The sequence below is a fragment of the Gobio gobio genome, assembly GCF_949357685.1.
Source record: "Gobio gobio genome assembly, chromosome: 2".
Lineage (NCBI taxonomy): Eukaryota > Metazoa > Chordata > Actinopteri > Cypriniformes > Gobionidae > Gobio > Gobio gobio.
In genome coordinates this window covers 60,363,766-60,380,852 of record NC_137098.1, presented here as the reverse complement: position 1 = coordinate 60,380,852, position 17,087 = coordinate 60,363,766, and the positions used below count along the sequence as shown (strand labels likewise).

The 17,087-nt window shown below is 37.4% G+C and overlaps 1 protein-coding gene across 1 annotated transcript in view; it reads left to right on the top strand.

Annotated features, from left to right (window-relative positions):
- mllt3 (MLLT3 super elongation complex subunit) overlaps positions 1–17,087 on the top strand; it is an 82,176-nt gene that overhangs the window by 45,421 nt on the left and 19,668 nt on the right. The window contains exons 5-7 of the mRNA XM_079842972.1: positions 1,040–1,078; positions 2,867–2,995; positions 7,596–8,174. Of these exons, the coding sequence (XP_079699098.1) occupies positions 1,040–1,078; positions 2,867–2,995; positions 7,596–8,174 (747 nt within the window). The remainder of the gene's footprint in view (positions 1–1,039; positions 1,079–2,866; positions 2,996–7,595; positions 8,175–17,087) is intronic.

Below are 17,087 nucleotides of genomic sequence, written 5' to 3'. Positions count from 1 at the left end.
ACGTGGCTAACCTCTGGGAACAAGATAGGCGGGTCTTTTTTTAGTCGTGTGACTTCTTCCATTATCAGTTCCTAAGAAAATGTACATCTTGGTTAAAGACGGTTGAGAAAACGTATTAGCCTCCGAAATCAATGGTTGGAATCCTTCAAACCTCAAAAGGTGTTCATGCAGGGGAAATGACTAGTTAGCCCCATATGGTTTTAAAAATATGTGCACTCCGTTCACAGGTGGAAAAATGCAAGGATATTCCTTGCTGCGTGTCTGTGTTAGCACTAGCAAACAGTCTTCCAATGTCAATGTCAGGCAATCAGTCCTAATGGAATTACTGTTCCCATCAACAAAGACAATAAGTAACTTTACAAGATTTGATTGGGCTAGTCTTGACACGACCATCTATCACTACAGGAAACTTGAGTTGTCTTTGGGCCCGTTCCAAAGGGATCCACATGCTTTTTATGAATCAACTGGCTTATATTTATCCATTTTGTTGATCTTGGACACATTTTGAAGTTCCACCAGCACTCGAAAGCACTTTAGCGTGGATTAGCTATGAACTGGGACGATTTTACCCTTAAGGCATATTTAAAGAAATTATTCTTGAGAGGGCCCTCTTTGTAGTTTTAGTTCACCCTCTCTTGCCTCATTCCAGTAATTTAAATGTTTTACTGCTGGGGGTATAACAACATCTCCTCTCTGGTGCTTGTCTGGCTTACAGATGAACCATGGCAGGAATCGAAACAGTTTATTGGCAAACAGCAGTTGCGCGGGAAGTTGTTTTAATTAAGAGAGCAATATCAATTTAGCAAGGTGGTGACTGAGAAATGTCCTTTCCAATTTACCTGATTGTTTTGGCTGTTGAAAGGCATTTCGTCATTACATCAGGCTAGGAGTAAGCAAAGTGCTTTGTGCCAAAATGTGTGTTTGTTTGTGTGTGTGTGTGTGTGTGTGTGTGTGTGTGTGTGTGTGTGTGTCTGTGGTGGTTTGTGTTGACTCATAGTCAATTTTTTCGACTGTAATATATGTATTTTGTCCTTTGCAGCAAAGGGATCCTCACAAAAGATCTTCAGAAGACTCTAAAGTAAGGACAAACTCCATTTTAAATGTTCCACTGTGTTTAACATAGGTCTAAGCAATACGGACAAAAAAATCTTGTCTCTCTATTTTTTGGCTGAGTGGCTATAGGTACACCATATATATCTTGAATATTTTTCGCAATTTGGATTTAAAAAAAAAACATTTTCTGTCTTTCTGTGTCCTACAAGCAATGTTCTTACTGAAGGCTAAGAAAACACATCGAGTGAATGTAACCATGAAGACTATGTGCAAAAAAAAGAGTTAAAATCACATTTACAATTACAATCTAAAAACAAAAATAATGCAGTTTAAAGCAGAATTGAAAACTACATATATGACCCTGGACCACAAAACCAGTCATAAGGGTCATTTAAAAAAAAAAAAAGAGAGAGAGATTTATGTATCATTTTGAATAAATATGCTTTCCATTGATGTATGTTTTAAGACAATATTTGGCTGAGATACAACTATTTGAAAATCTGGAATCTGAGGTTGCAAGAAAATCGACTTTTAAAGTTATCCAAATGAAGTCCTTAGCAATGCATATTGCTACTAATACATTTTTTATATATTTACGGTAGGAAATGTACAAAATATCTTCATGGAACATGATCTTTACGTAAAATCGTAATGATTTTTGGCATAAAAGAAAAATCGATAACTTTGACCCATACAATGTATTGTTGGCTATTGCCACAAATATACCTGTGCGACTTATGACTGGTTTTGTGGTCCAGGGTCACATATGTAACATTTAATGTCCAATAACAAATATTTTAGGAAAATGTATATTTTAATCAGAATTATTACACTTTGTTCTATTGTGCTCCTTCTGTTTGGCGCTCATGCCAGCGGTGGCGCTTGTTCGCTGAAGTCTGTGAAGTTTAGTGGAGACTTGCTTGATAAGGCTCGTCACCCCTGACAGAAAAATGGAAATATTTTCATGATTTTCTAACATTTAAAGATGAAGAATATACCTGTGAAATGTAAGTTATGCACTTAGGGAAATTACCACATCTCAAACATGCGCAAGTATCTGTCAGAGCATCTGACAAGGCCAAGCTGCTTTATACGATACGCATTAACTGTATCTTACAAGTTATTTTGAAGCTCTTAATGATATAAAGCTTGTCTCATGTTTAGGACAAATTGGATTATGCACTTTCCACACAACAGCTCATTGTGTGTCCTCCCCTAATTTTCAGATGCGCTCGTAATATCAAACTAATGTATATCGATATAAATGGTATTGCCTTATCCTATATCATTTATGAAAAACTAACTCAATATACCGCCAGCCCTAGATTAACAGAAGTTAAACAATATTTTCTCCTCTTAATGTTTTACTTTTTAATTTTTTTACTGCACACGTAATATAATCTTCAAAACAACTTTCCTTTTCCTAAAAACAGGGCTTTTTGTGTACATTTTATCAGTAAAAAACAAAAACATAACTGATTGTAGCATATGCTAACATTTTCAAAAGTGTTACAATTCTATACATAATTTTTCCAGTCTTCAGTGTCACATGATCCTTCAGAAATCATTCTAATATGCTCATCAATGTTGAGAACATATGTGCTGCTTAACATTTTTTTGGTGGAAACCGTGAAGCATTATTTTTCAGAATTTGTAGTTGAGTAGAAAGTTCAAAAGAACAGCATTTATTTGAAATAGAAATATTTTGTAGAAATTGATTGAATCGCAGTCTTTCACTGTCACTTCTGATCAATTTAATTCATCCTTGCTGAATAAAAGTGTTCATTTTCTTTTATTGTCCTTCATCTCTTAGGTAATGGTAATGCAGGAGGGCTCCACTTCTCTGTTCGGGCAGCATCTAAAGCTGCCCACATTACCCAGCAGCTCATTAACATTGACCTTCTCTGATGCGAAAAAGAGCAAGTCTTTCCCAGGGTCAAAGGTGAGTGTGGATCTCCAAGTCTGAACTTTGAGAAAACTTTGCATGACTCCCAGTTTCTCCAAGGAATCCTGCTTAATCCTGCATATTTGGCAAGTTGAAAGACGTTAGGGGCTATTTAAATCCAAGGATTTTAGAGAGGTGAAACTTGGCTTAAGTCAAGCATTTCTTGGCTGCTGAGAAAGCACATGCGAACATTCCGATGGCGTAAACGAACTCGCCAGGTGTCCCGTTACAACAGCGTTCTGCAAGATTCTTAGGTCATTTTTTTTTATTGTACAGTGTCTTTGTTACACATTGTTATAACTAAATTAAGCATAATTACATGCAACTAAGCCTAATCCTACCCTAACCCTAGAGTAATAGAACTTAAATATATAATTACACCGTAACACCTTAAAATAAAGTGTAACCGATTCTTATCTACACATTTTACATGTGTACAGTTATCCAACACATTGTTGTTAATCAGTCTGAAATGGCATTTTAATGAAGGAAAATAGTCATTCTTTTTAAAAGAATCTAATAGAATACCTTAGACGCTGCAGCTTTTTATCCGTGCATCTATTAAACCACATTAGCCGTAATGCTAGTAAAACTTGCTTGACTACACACCGCCACGTTTCTTTGATATAGGTTTATTTTTAGTCTCCTGTGCAATATCACTTAGCCGCCGCTTAAGCAGCTTGCATTGTACGCTAGCTCTTACAGTGAAGTTACGAGAGTCCCCCGAGCACATGGAAACGGTTCCCAATCCAAACAGGTCCTTGCGTGTGATGGATTACTGACAGATCAGGGGTCGTTCGCAGCCAACCTCCCCTGCACTACTACACCGGTCGCTTTAGCAAAAACAAAAACGACAGTCTGCGCTTTGTTGTCCTTCTCCACTTCCTCCACTTAATTCGATGTTATGGTTGAAGATTTTTTTGAAGGTTGATTGATTGCCAACAATAATGGTTCCCTGAAAAGTCTGTTTTGACAGAGAAATGCAAAACAGTTTTCGTGAGGAAATATTGTAAGCGCTTTGGCACTAAGCTCTAATAGCACTAAGCGTTATGGCCATGGTAGGTCAGATTTTAAATATAGAGAATAGAGGTTTCTCTTGTTTGCTGCCAAAATGTACTGTAGCATGTCCATTATCAGGGTCTCTGCGGCTCTTAAAGACACCCTTCTGAAAATGAAGGCCTTAAAAGGTCTTAAATCAGAGCAGAAAGTCTTAAATTCACAACGTGCCATTAAATCTTGCATGCGCTGCATAAGATGTATATCTTCCCCAGTATTTCTGTTTTGTTTTCCCATAAATATATATGAACGTCCTAAAATCAAAATTTAATTGAGATTAGTCTTGTTTTTGGACTTAAGTTTGTGCTTAAAACAAGAACAAATATGTGTCAATGAGGTATAAATAATATTTTTTCCTTTGAATTAAGTATATTTTTGAACAAAGCCCATTGGCAGATATTTGTTCCTTTTTTATTCAGAAACTTTATTTTTTTCTTGAATATTTTTCTTGAGATTTTTGTTAATGAAGTTCCAACAGAACAAACAAAGCAAACAAAACTGGGAAAAGGGAACAACAGCTCAGGCAGACCTTAAATGCACAATTCTCAAATAAATTCTTAATAAAATAAAAGGTTACAGGAGAAGATGCATAAACAGTCACAGGAATAGGCTTCTTGTCTCGAGCCATCCCAACAGTTTTCAGGAAAAAATTATACAATCGTCCAAGGTGAGGGAAACGGAGTTAGCCAAATACGGTGTCCATATCCGATTAAATACTTTTGTCTTGTTTTTGGACTTAAGTTTGTGCTTAAAACAAGAACAAATATGTATCAATGATGCATAAATAATATTTTTTCCTTTAAATTAAGACAATTTTTGAACAAAGCCCATTGGCAGATATTTGTTCCTTTTTTATTCAGAAACTCTTGACATCTTATATCAGCGCAAACCCTCTTTTGGTGTTAAAAAACTACTGTCAGGATTTACTAAAGACACGCAGTGAAAAAGGGTTATTTTTGTGGCTGACCTTATTGACGCAAACGCAAAATTTATGGGAGTAGAGTATTTAAATCATGCAAGGTGATTTAAGTGAAACAAAGATTTGTGCTCGTCAATTTACTGGTGTTTGCGCCATTATTTACCGCCCCAAAAAAAGCATGTCGTAAACCAGACACTAACTGGTAGATTGTGTTGGTCATTATGGAAATGATCCGGCTGCGTCTGTGGTCTTTAATTTGCGTGTTGTCAGTAGATCATGGGCAGAACTTCACACTCCCATCGGTGCTTTTTTGGAATTGCGCTCTCACTCTAATTTGCCCTGTTTAGTAAATCTGGCCCTTTGATTCTCCAGTAAATGTATCTTGATTTTAAGAATCTTTTAGGCATTGCATTTGAAAAACAAGACAAAAATACTGAGGAAGAACATCACTTTTTTTGCAGTGTGATCGAAAGGAAAAGTAAAAGTTTTCATATTCTAGTGGTTGGGACTTGGGAGCAGAGGTATTGAAGCCATACGCAATTGTTTTGTTAAAGTAATTAAAATGTAACTGAGATCTGTTGGAAGTTTTCTTTTCAAACTTTGAAACATTGCTAATACAACCCATTGTGTTTCTCCCTAGACATTTACATTTAGAAAACATATTGACGTATTGTTCCATTATTTATTCCTTAAAGTTTCCTTACAAAAGGTCTTGAACATGTCTGAAATTGACCTTCATAAAAACCTGCAGAAACCCTGATTATAACTGATTTGACATGAACATATTGCTGTCTTCTAGGCCATTTAAAAGGACTTTTATGTTGTTTTAAAGCCAGTTTCAATGTGTTTGCAACCGTTTCAAAAGGAGGGAAAAGGTTTTGTCTATTTCTCTTAAAAGATATAACAAAATAAGAGGTTTTAAAGGAACCCTTTCTGTCTAGACTGCTTAACGACTTAACTGCATCAGTGACTTATTGACAGGAGCTAGTTAGCTTGAAGATAGGCTAACCCTGTCATTAAAGTCAACGAAGGGCTTGTTGCTTTGTCCGCAGGTTGCCTCTCGGATAGCTCTGAGTTTGCCCTTCCCCCAGTGCTATTATTTTCCAGATCACTCTGAAAAATTGTTTATGGAAATGTTTCACATATGGGTTTGGTTGTTTTCTTGAGCACGCACATTATTTGTCGATTTTAATGGTTGGAAAGTTCAATATTTGAATATATATAGCAGTTGTTAATTTATTGTTCTTCATTTCACTAACAAACATTTTTTTACCATGTGAATACCATGGCACATTAAGGAATTATGGTATAAACTACCGATCAAAGATTATGTTCAGTAAGACTTATTAATGTTTTTGAAAGAAGTCTCTTATGCTCAACAAAGCTGAATTTGTTTGACAAAACTACAGTAAATATATTGTGAAATATTATAACAATTTGAAATAAAATTATATTTAAAAATGTATTTCTGTGATGCAAAGCTGGATTTTTTTTGCAGCCTTTACTCCATTGCTTACTAATATCAATGTTGAAAACGGTTGTGCTGCTTAATTTTTATCGGGATTTGTTAAATAGCTAATCATGTCCGCATTACTTACAGTATACAGCGCTTTATACAATGCAGATTGTTTCCCAGTTTCTTTAAAGGAACACTCCACTTTTAAAAAAAAAAAATAGGCTCATTTTCCAACTCCCCTAGAGTTAAACAGTCAAGTCGATCTCTGGATCTGGCGGTAGCACTTTTAGCATAGCTTAGCATAGATCACTGAATCTGATTAGACCGTTAGCATCTCGCTAAAAAAAAATGACCAAAGTGTTTCAATATATTCCTATTTAAAACTTGACTCTTCTGTAGTTACATCGTGCACCTGAAAATAGTCCCCACCACGCTCCCTGTGTGAGCAGGTTGTTACGTTGGTTATGTTGACGGAAGTTAGCCTGTTTTCAGGCACTGCGTGATATCATTGCGCCACTGCACTCATGGTACGGTACAAAGTTCCTTGATTATTACGCAGTTATGAGAGTATAGTTCCTAGCCATATTGGCCTAGAAAATCGCAACTTTTCATTTTCCGTCAGACTTAGTACACGATGTAACTACAGAAGAGTCATGTTTTAAATAGGAAACATATTGAAATCCTTTGGTAATTTTTGAGTGAGATGCTAACGGTCTAATCAGATTCAATGATCTATGCTAAGCTATGCTAAAAGTGCTACCGCCAGACCCGGAGATCGGCTGAATGGATTCGAAAACGGTAAAACTCAACTGTTTAACTCTAGGGGAGTTGGAAAATTAGCCTATTTTCAAAAAAAGTGGAGTGTTCCTTTAACAGGAAAATAATGATTCAATGATGCAAACATAATTTTTTAAAAGAACGGCTTTTATTTTAAATAGTAAAGACATTTATAACGTTACAAAAGATGTTTGTCACTTTTGATCAATTGAATGTTTACTTGCTAAATAAAAGTCATAATAAAATCGTACTGATCCCAAACTTTTGAATGGTAGTATTTTTTATTGTTATGGTTGTCCCTTTGGACACAATTAAGTCTAAGATGAATTAATTAGTTTATCAAAGTAATTGGCTATAACTTTCCTAATATTGTCATATTCTCGTTATAGGACGGGTCCAAAAGCACCAGTGCTCTTACAACCACAAACAATATTAGCAGCGGCTCCCTCAAGCTCCACAAACCGTCTAAGGACCATAAGGACAAGCCTTCCAAAGACTCAAAGGAGTCCAAAAGTGCCTTCAGAGATTTCAGCAAGGACTCTGGAAAACTCTCTAAAGATTCCAAAAAACCCAAAGAGAATCAACCAATTCAGGAAGAGCGCGCCATTCCCCAAATGGGATTTAAGGAGCCCAAGACCACGTCGAAGGAGCAGCGGCCATCTGAGATTAGCTTCTCAAGCTTGGGACAAAGTAAACGGCGGCCTGTTTTGGACAGTGAAGGCCATGTTACCAAAAAACGGAAAAGTAGTTTTTCGGAGAGCTCGCAAAAGCAGCAAGCGTGTCCTACCTTGCTGCAGCACCCCCATTCGGATAAAAAAGTTTTGAAAGACAAGCCGCAAATCCGGCACAGTAGGTTACAAAACAATGAACTTTCGGAGAAGAGAAAACCGCCAGCGTTACCGCCCTTCCAGGATGTGTTGGACCCGAATGACTCGGACATGGATGACAACATGTTCACAAGATCAGACGTAAGTGAATTTCCAATCATAATACTTGAAGATAATATGAAAAGAAGTCCCTCATTTCTCCTAGTTGGTTTTGTAGTTTCTTTAAGCATTTAGTGAGCTTTATAATGACCTTTATTGAAAAACTTTTGCTAAAAACAAAATAACCAAAATGAGGGCTTCGTAATAATTGTTAAATGTAGGAATGTACAATTTATTGGTACCATTCACGTGAGTCATATTGGCTATTTATTGAAAATATTTATGAGCTCAACGCATATGGCCATTTTACAAGTGCAGAAATCTAATCTTATGGGAAATGCAATAGATTTCAGAGCCTAGTCTTTGGTATGAGCTTTAGTGTTCGGACTATGTTGTTGACTATTAGCGGAGACCTTTTCTGGGATGTGGGGTTCTCTGTAAACATCAAACAAAGAGGTTGAGACAGGCTCTCAGAGGGTTGAGATAATGGAGGTCTGGTGCGAGAGGGGATCTTATAAACTCGGTGGGTGTCCAGGTGCTGAGGGACCATTTGTCTAGGTTGGGTGCTGGAAATCAGTGCCGTCCATTGCCTGACCTCTCGGCTTTTCAGGACAGGAAATCTGGTTGTTGGTCAAAGGCTACTTAGGTTGTTAGGGTTTTGTTCAAAACAAAAGTGCTGATGTTGTACCAATTTAATTGTCATATTGAGGATCGTATGTTTCAGATTGAATCGCTACCAGACCATGAGGTGGGGCAGGTTGCAAAATTGCCAAAAAATGGCAATTTCCTAGTCTGTGAATTTAGTCTTGATTTCATTCGTCACTTTTCCTGGACTGGAAAAATGTAGTAGTTCGTATAGATCTATGTTAGAATGTTTTAAACTTCGGCGGTGTCACCAGTGGCAAGGCTCATTTACCTTCAGAAAGAGAGCAGCTCATAAAACGGGGGCTGTTTTATTGGCTAGAAGGCGAGTGCAGAGATGAGATTTATGGTTTTATGACACCCGAGGAGAATGGGGAAAGGACACTATGAATAGCTAAAAGTTTTCCTTTAAACTCACTCTCTATAAAAAAAAAAAAAGGGGAAGGAAAGAAACTTCAGTGTTTATGACAACTGACGAATACCAGGTGCTGCTTTCTTTGGGTCACCAGGTCTGTAAGGCCCTGGTGGCCCTGTTCTGATCAACGTTACCACTAACATTCACACAGTATATTTCTGTCTTTAGAAAGGCAGTAAAGGAGGGTTTTGCAAGAGGAAGTTGTAATTGCCTGTGCTTTTTTTCCCCCCCAAGAACCTTTTCTAGGCCTGAACTGTAACAAAAAATACTGAATAATGATCAAGACACGGATTTTCTAAATGGACAGTTTGACGGATAATTTGCCTCATTTTTGCTGTCAGCACATCTCCTGTTAGTTCTATACCCTGCTACCTAGTAAGTTTCCCGTTTAGCATCTTATTCTAAAAATAAATGATTTCCCCATTTTCATACAATCTTCATCAAACTTTACCATGGGTTTTACAACAGTTAAGTAGTATAGTACAGCAAATATGCTAGTGGTTATGGCCTCAATGGTAATAATGCATCCATGGTTTTAACCACTTTTAGACCCCTGACTAACAAGTGTTAGTGGATAATGACCATTAGGATGTTAACTCTAAAGCATGTACTTTTTTTTATATTAGAAATGGTTTGATAAAATGGACAGATAGATGAATAATATACTATTACGTATAGTATAAACGTACTGACTAATGGTTACCTCATGTGTGATTATCTCATATTTCAAACAATTTTTACGACTATTTTTAAACTGCAGTGCACTGTTAAAAAAGTTTCAACCTAAAGTGTTTGTGCTGCCTTAGTTTTAAGTTTAATCAACTTGAAATGTGAAGTGTGTGTGTGTGTGTGTGTGTGTGTATATACAGCAATCTGGCATAACATTATGACAGGTGAAGTGAATAACACTGATTATCTCCTCATCACGGCACCTGTTAGTGGGTGGGATATATTAGGCTGCAAGTGAACATTGTGGCTGAATCCGAAATCGCCCCTTATACCCTCAAATAGGGCATTATTTGAGGGGACAGCTATTTGTAATGTTGTCCGAAACCATAGTGGACGTTATTGAGGGCACTCATTCAATCCCACATTGCACCGCAATGACGAGTGTACAGCCGATGTACACTCAACGGCTGTCCGACTTCACGCACTCGTTTTCATTCACTGCTTCAAGCGAACTATATTAGTTGACTAATGTAGGGAATAGTTTATGAGGGTTTAGGGCAGGGGTGGGCAATTCCAGTCCTCGAGGGCCACTGTCCTGCAGAATTTAGCTCCAACCCTGATAAAATTCACCTGCCTGTAGCATTCTAGTAATCCTGAAGACATTGATTTGCTGGTTCAGGTGTGTTTGATTAGGGTTGGCGCTAAACTCTGCAGGACAGTGGCCCTCGAGGACTGGAATTGCCCACCCCTGGTTTAGGGGGTGATTTACGGATTCAGCCCTTGATTTCAAAGTTGATGTGTTAGAAGCAGGAAATGGGCAAGCGTAAGGATTTGAGCGAGTTCGAAAAGGGCCAAATTGTGATGGCTGGACAACTGGGTCAGAGATTCTCTAAAACTGCAGCTCTTGTGGGGTGTTCCCGGTCTGCAGTGGTCAGTGTCTATCAAAAGTGCTCCAATGAAGGAACAGTGGTGAACCGGCGACAGGGTCATGAGCAGCCAAGGCTCATTGATGCACGTGGGCAAGGAAGGCTGTCCCGTGTGGTCTGATCAAACAGACGAGCTACTGTAGCTCAAATTGCTCAAGAAGTTAATGCTGGTTCTGAAAGAAAGGTGTTAGAATACACAGTTCATCACAGTTTGTTGCGTATGGGGCTGCATAGCCGCAGACCAGTCAGGGTGCCCATGCTGACCCCTGTCCCCCGCCGAAAGCACCAACAGTGGGCGCATGAGCATCAGAATAGTTTGGTACATTGTTTGCTGAGGTGTCTTAAACTCGGTTTATACTCAGCGCGTCTGCACGAGTGCAAAGGTGCGCACGGCAAAAATGAATGATATAATCACGGTGTTCTCATATACATATATTTTGTTCTAATGTCACAAGTAATAATCTCAAGGTTTACTGGTGTGTACCTTACTACTCCTCAACGCTGATTCCTGATGGTTTAGAGGACAATTACTCCGAGTCGCCCCCTGTCATGTCAAAGAAAAGTGCCTCGTCCTTTTGGGGAGGAGCATGCACAGTAAGCGGAGACTCGTGGTCTCTGAAACCCTCCACCTCCCCCAGCTCCACCTGGCTACATCTGCAGCTGCAGCGTAGCAGATCTGGTCTGCCAAGACTAAATACATTAACATTGCCATATTCAATATCATTCTAATACTAATCTGAGAGTTGTCATGTTTGAAATGTATATACGATGAAAAACAAGCTTAAAAAACGTAAACTGTTGCATTGGCAGCTAACTGAAATAAATAAAGCTCAATTGAAATGTTGAAAAATAACATTTCTTAGCACAAGATAAATTTATGTCCAGGTTAATGGAAGTGAAGCGTCATGTAACATGCAAATTGTATGTTGTCATGTAGCGGCAATACCAGAGCCACTCAGAGTAAAAGACACGTGGGGGGGTGGCTGAAACCCAATCCTAAAGTCTGTTTATATGACATCCTCCGTAAGCGAAGAGCTTCACAAGCTTGAAGGGAATGGGACAATAGTCTTAAAGCAGAGCAGTTGCCAGTTTCAGAGCCATTGTGAGATTTATGGCACCACAGCAGAGGCGATGGTCGTAAAGCCACAGACCAGCTGTGTGGGGCTGCTAGTGACCACCTGCTTTGTGTGCTAAACTCATGAAGCTTGTGTGTCTTTCATTTTGTGTGTGTGTGTGTTTATTGCAAAGCGTTAAATTGTAAATGCAGACTTATGAAGTATTATGAGTCGTTACGAGCATCTTGACATTTATTTAATTGGTTAAAAAGGATTATTTTGACGATCATCATTCGGAAATGTTTGACGACAACTATATATCAGGTGCTGACGCGTGTCTGTTAACGGCACGTCGCTTAAGCAGCACATTTAGTCTTGTAACAGCAATTTAACAGACATTTCCTTGTTTAATAATTTGTGTGTGTGTGTGTTTGTGTTCGGAGCTTGACTGGTTTAGTGCATCGGTTTAGTTTGGTGGTCTGCATGTCACCGCAAACTGCAAACCATGTCCATGTTGATGGAAGTTGCTTTTTCATTAGCTCTGAAAAAAAAGTAATGTAGCATTTTACAGCATAGCCACAGCTCTGCCATTACTCAAGTTTGGGTGACAGCAAGGCTCTCTCTTTCTCTCTTCGTGTTCTCGGGGGTCTGAACCTAAACACTCCAGATGATCTTCATACTTAAAGATCTACGAGCCTTTCCTCAATGAGTGATGACATCAGTTTTATTGTCTAAGGGGTGCAGGGCTTCTCCATGGAGCTTTTACAGGCGTCTAGTTTGGGAAGAGGGGTGCGGCCCGTGCTTGATTTACAGCGCAGGACCCTGACCATGCGTTTGATGTCAGCTAGGCTCCCAGACGGACAAACAGGCAGTAAAATGCAGACTGAAGAAAAAAGAAAGAAGAGAAAAAACAGTGAGAACGAAGGGAAAGGAACTTCAAAGAAACAACTTTGTTCTTCCACAGACTTGGCGAACAGTGTTTTTACCACCCTGCTTGCAGGACTTTTGGCAGCCCCTATTGTCAACTAGCTTCACAGGAGATTTTTAGCACCTGCCCCCTGCCAGCAACTCTCACTAGCACCACTGTCACCCCCAGTTGAGTGAGTGAGCCATAACAGTTTTATAGCGCACTGTTATATCCAGCCTTCGATTCGTTGCAGTGTTTTTTGTAGGTTTAAGGGATGGCGAGGATGCCCGTGGAGAATGGCTTTAGCTGAGCGCTGTGTGAGGAGGAGATGGTGGATGTGAGTTTGAATCAGTCCTCACAAATGTAAATTGATGTCTTAATTTTCCTGCTCTATTAAAACTAAGGATGATTTTCATCAAGGCAGTGTTTTTACACATTTTTACATTTATTATATCATTTGTGAACTAATGTAGTTTATAGTCAACTTATTTTCTGTAGTCATCAAGCTTGTACACACTGGTCACAGACAGGAAGATGTACCTTTAATTTCCCCAAGCGGATTGATCACTAAAACCCAGTCATCATGTTTTTAAGCCATTTCATGTTTGGTTTTGATGTGACATAAAGCGGTGATATCTAAATGGCTGAGTTGTTTACTTACTTTTTAATTAGCCTTCCCATTAACACCATCATTGTCTTCATGCAGGCTGATTCGCGAACGCTCATGAAAACAAGTGGCGGGATTTAACGTGCAAACCAATCATAGCGTGATGAGGCATTGCCTCTCGTGACATTCCCCCATTTATTCTCTATTACCCCCCATCAAACACACCGCATGCTTTGGGGGGTCTGTTAAAAGTCAATGGGCTCAGGGGAGGCAAGCCTCCTGCTGTTGGACAGTGTTACTTTATAAAAACTTTTTAATGTCATATTTTGTAATATTTGCCTTGCTTTATTTTTGTAATGTAGATTATTTTCTCATCCAGTTTTTTTAAAAGAGACACTGCCTCCCTTGCCTCCTCGGTAGGGATGGGTATCGAGAACCGGTTTTGACCCATAACCGGTGTTTTTCGCATTTAGTTTCCGCTTATGGGTTACTGTGTGCGTATTTTATTGTGAATTGGGTTTTTTTTGTTTTTTTAATAACCATTTGAGCGCAAAAAGATGCATACACTTTTTTTCTGTGCTGCAGACACACACACGCTGCATACACACACACACACACACACACGCGCGCGCACAGAACGGCTTCTCATAGTGAATGAATAGTGCAGGATAATGAACTGAGTTCTGATCCTCGTCTTTTTGCACAGCACGCGAATGGACAAATACACACAAAAATGTCAAAATACTCTCGTAAACAGATGGTTATGTCGTTGACGGCAAATTTTCTTGATGCCGTCTCTATGATAACATTAATCAAACAACAAAGGACGATAAAATTCACTTGCTGTTCTAGACAGAATAACTTTTAACTATATTTGAAATGTATAGCCTATATTTGATCAATAAAGTACGGTTCTTTTTTAATCTTTTAATTACTCAATAATGCTTGAAATTTATATTAGGCTTTTTTTTTTGCTATGGTATTTTTAAACCATAGGCAAAAGTTTCTAGCCTGTTTTTTTATTATATTATATTATATTAATTATATTATATTATATTATATTATATTATATTATATATTATATTATATTATTAATTATATTATATTATATTATTAATTATATTATATTATATTATTAATTATATTATATTATATTATTAATTATATTATATTATTAATTATATTATATTATTAATTATATTATATTATATATTTTATTTTTATTCATGGTATTCAGCTACAATGAAATGTTTTACTATGAAAGTCTAGTAATAAATGTGAATTTCTAAAGTTTTTTTATTTAATTTTTTTTACCCTATTGGAATCTAAATAAGGAATCGATAAGTATCGAAATCGATAAAATTCAAACAATACCCAACCCTACTCGCCCTTGGTTTGAATTAGGGTTGCAAAGGGGCTGAACATTTCCAGAAACTTTCCAATTTTTTTCCAAAAATCTGGAAAGTTTTCAAAAATCCTGGAAAGTTTCTGGAAACTTTGCAACCTTAGTTTGAATATGTTATTTGGAAAGGTCAGGATGGAAATTAGAGTAAATTACTATATAGAGTAATTTGCTATAGATATTGCACAATAACTGTATTTGTGAAGTAAGGCCATAGTGAAGAGGTAAAACCATAGATAGTCCTCTTTTCTAAAGATAAGTGAGTGCTTTTTGTCCATACAGAATTCACTGCCATGATGCCAAGGTGTTGTAGGTGGTTGCTATTGCTAGGGAGTTATGGGTGTTTTTGCATCACTGTAAAAAATTATTGCTGCAATTAGTTATCACAACTTAAAATTCAATATTAGAATAAGTACTGAGTTGTTTCAACTTCAAGTGCTTGTGCTTGACTTAAGACTTGAACTTAAATATCCAACGTAACTAAACTAAAGTTATCTAAACTTAAAATTAAGTTAATTTAAATAACTAATTGCGGCAACATTTTTACAGTGTAGATATGATTCACATCTCCCATTGCATTGTCTGTGTGATTGTCCCACCCATTTTGTAATATAAATACATTGTAATACCAAATGCTTAGGAAAGTAATAGGACACCATCACTCTTCAAGAAGCTGTACAATTTAAGGTTGGCTATCACTTGTGTCCAATTTTTTAAAAATAATGATTACACACTATCATTCAAATGTTTGGGGTCTGTAAGTTTTTCTTTTTATATTTTTGAGAAAAAAAGTTTATGCTCACCAAGGCTGCATTAACAGTTTTCTAATTTAATATATTTGATAAATTCCTGCATGTGATGCAAAGCTGAATTTTCAGCATCATTATTCCAGTCTTCAGTGTCACATGATCCTTCAGAAATGTTTCTTTATGCACCAAATCATCATATTAGAACAATTTCTTAATATTATCAATGTTGAAAACCGCTGCGCTGCATGATATTTTTCTGGAAACTAATATTTTTTGATGAAAAGGAAGTTCTCTACTGTCACTTTGGCTTAATTTAATGCATCCCTGCTGAATAAAATAATAAATGTTTTTTTTTTTTATTAAACCTTACTGACCCCAAACTTGCATACATTACGTACATCCATATTTTAAAAAACCCTGAAAATCAAAAGTTTAAAAACTTGAGGTTGAGGGTTTCTTAAAATACCTAACCCAAAGTATGAGTAATATTAACTATATCGGTCATAACCACTGAAGTATTTGATGAAGTTTGCATCATTGATTCTGTTCTTTTCCGGTTTATAAATAAAGGTGACTTGACTAGTATAGTAAAGAGTAGAAAGTCATCTAATTAGCATTCTCCGAATCCGTCTGGACTGAATAGACAACATTAGCCAACGTTTCCCAAGAGTATACTAATACCTTTCTTAGCCATTAGCCATAATCACCGTGCTTGCCTTATTCTAAATCCCACACTCACTTCTTCCATTCGCTGAGGAGTTGAATGGCTTCTGCTTGTACATTTTGTTCAAGACACCCGATTCAGTTTCACCAAGTGCTCATCAGAGAAGAATGTAAACAAATTAATTCAGATTAACTTTAATAGCTTCTTTAGATTTCCTCTCGGGCCGCTCTCCAAGAGGAATTAGGTTAATAGTTTCGCATTGAACTTCCTTACTGGTTTTTTCCTGAGCTCTCCGAATGTTTCTCCACCTCATGCAATTTCGGAAAGCTTGTAAAATGGGTAAATGGAGCACAAATTTAAACTTAACGTGAGTACAGTTCAGAAAAACCGAGTGGACTTTAATGTAACTTTAAACCTCAAAACTTCAGCCAAGTGGAGAGTCAGAAAGGCAATTGTAACAGAGCTCCTTTCTTACTCTTTTATCCTCGGCCCCATTTGCAACAATAAGCCTGATTTGTATTATACCTCCATTTGGTCGGGAAGTCTTTGTGGATTGCAGTTAATCAGTCCAATTCGCTCCACTTACAGCTCACATCTCTGTTGTACTGAATGTAATTTTACAAGAACATCATTACGCTCATTTTGCTTTGTGAGAACAGGCCGTTTTCAGAAGAGCCTCTCTTTGCAAGAGTTTTCTTTGCAAGGACCACTTTAACCTTCTCTTTTGTTGGTGCTATATGAATAATTTCTCTTTTGTTTTTATATGCTTGGAAAGCTGCATTGATGTACATTTGGATGTGGCAGATGAACACCTTTAATTGCCGACATTACAAATAAAATTGGAATATCGCATAAAACATTTGTGAATAAAGCACCGTTTCCATCCCATGTGTTCAAGAGAACAAAATCACCACTTCCT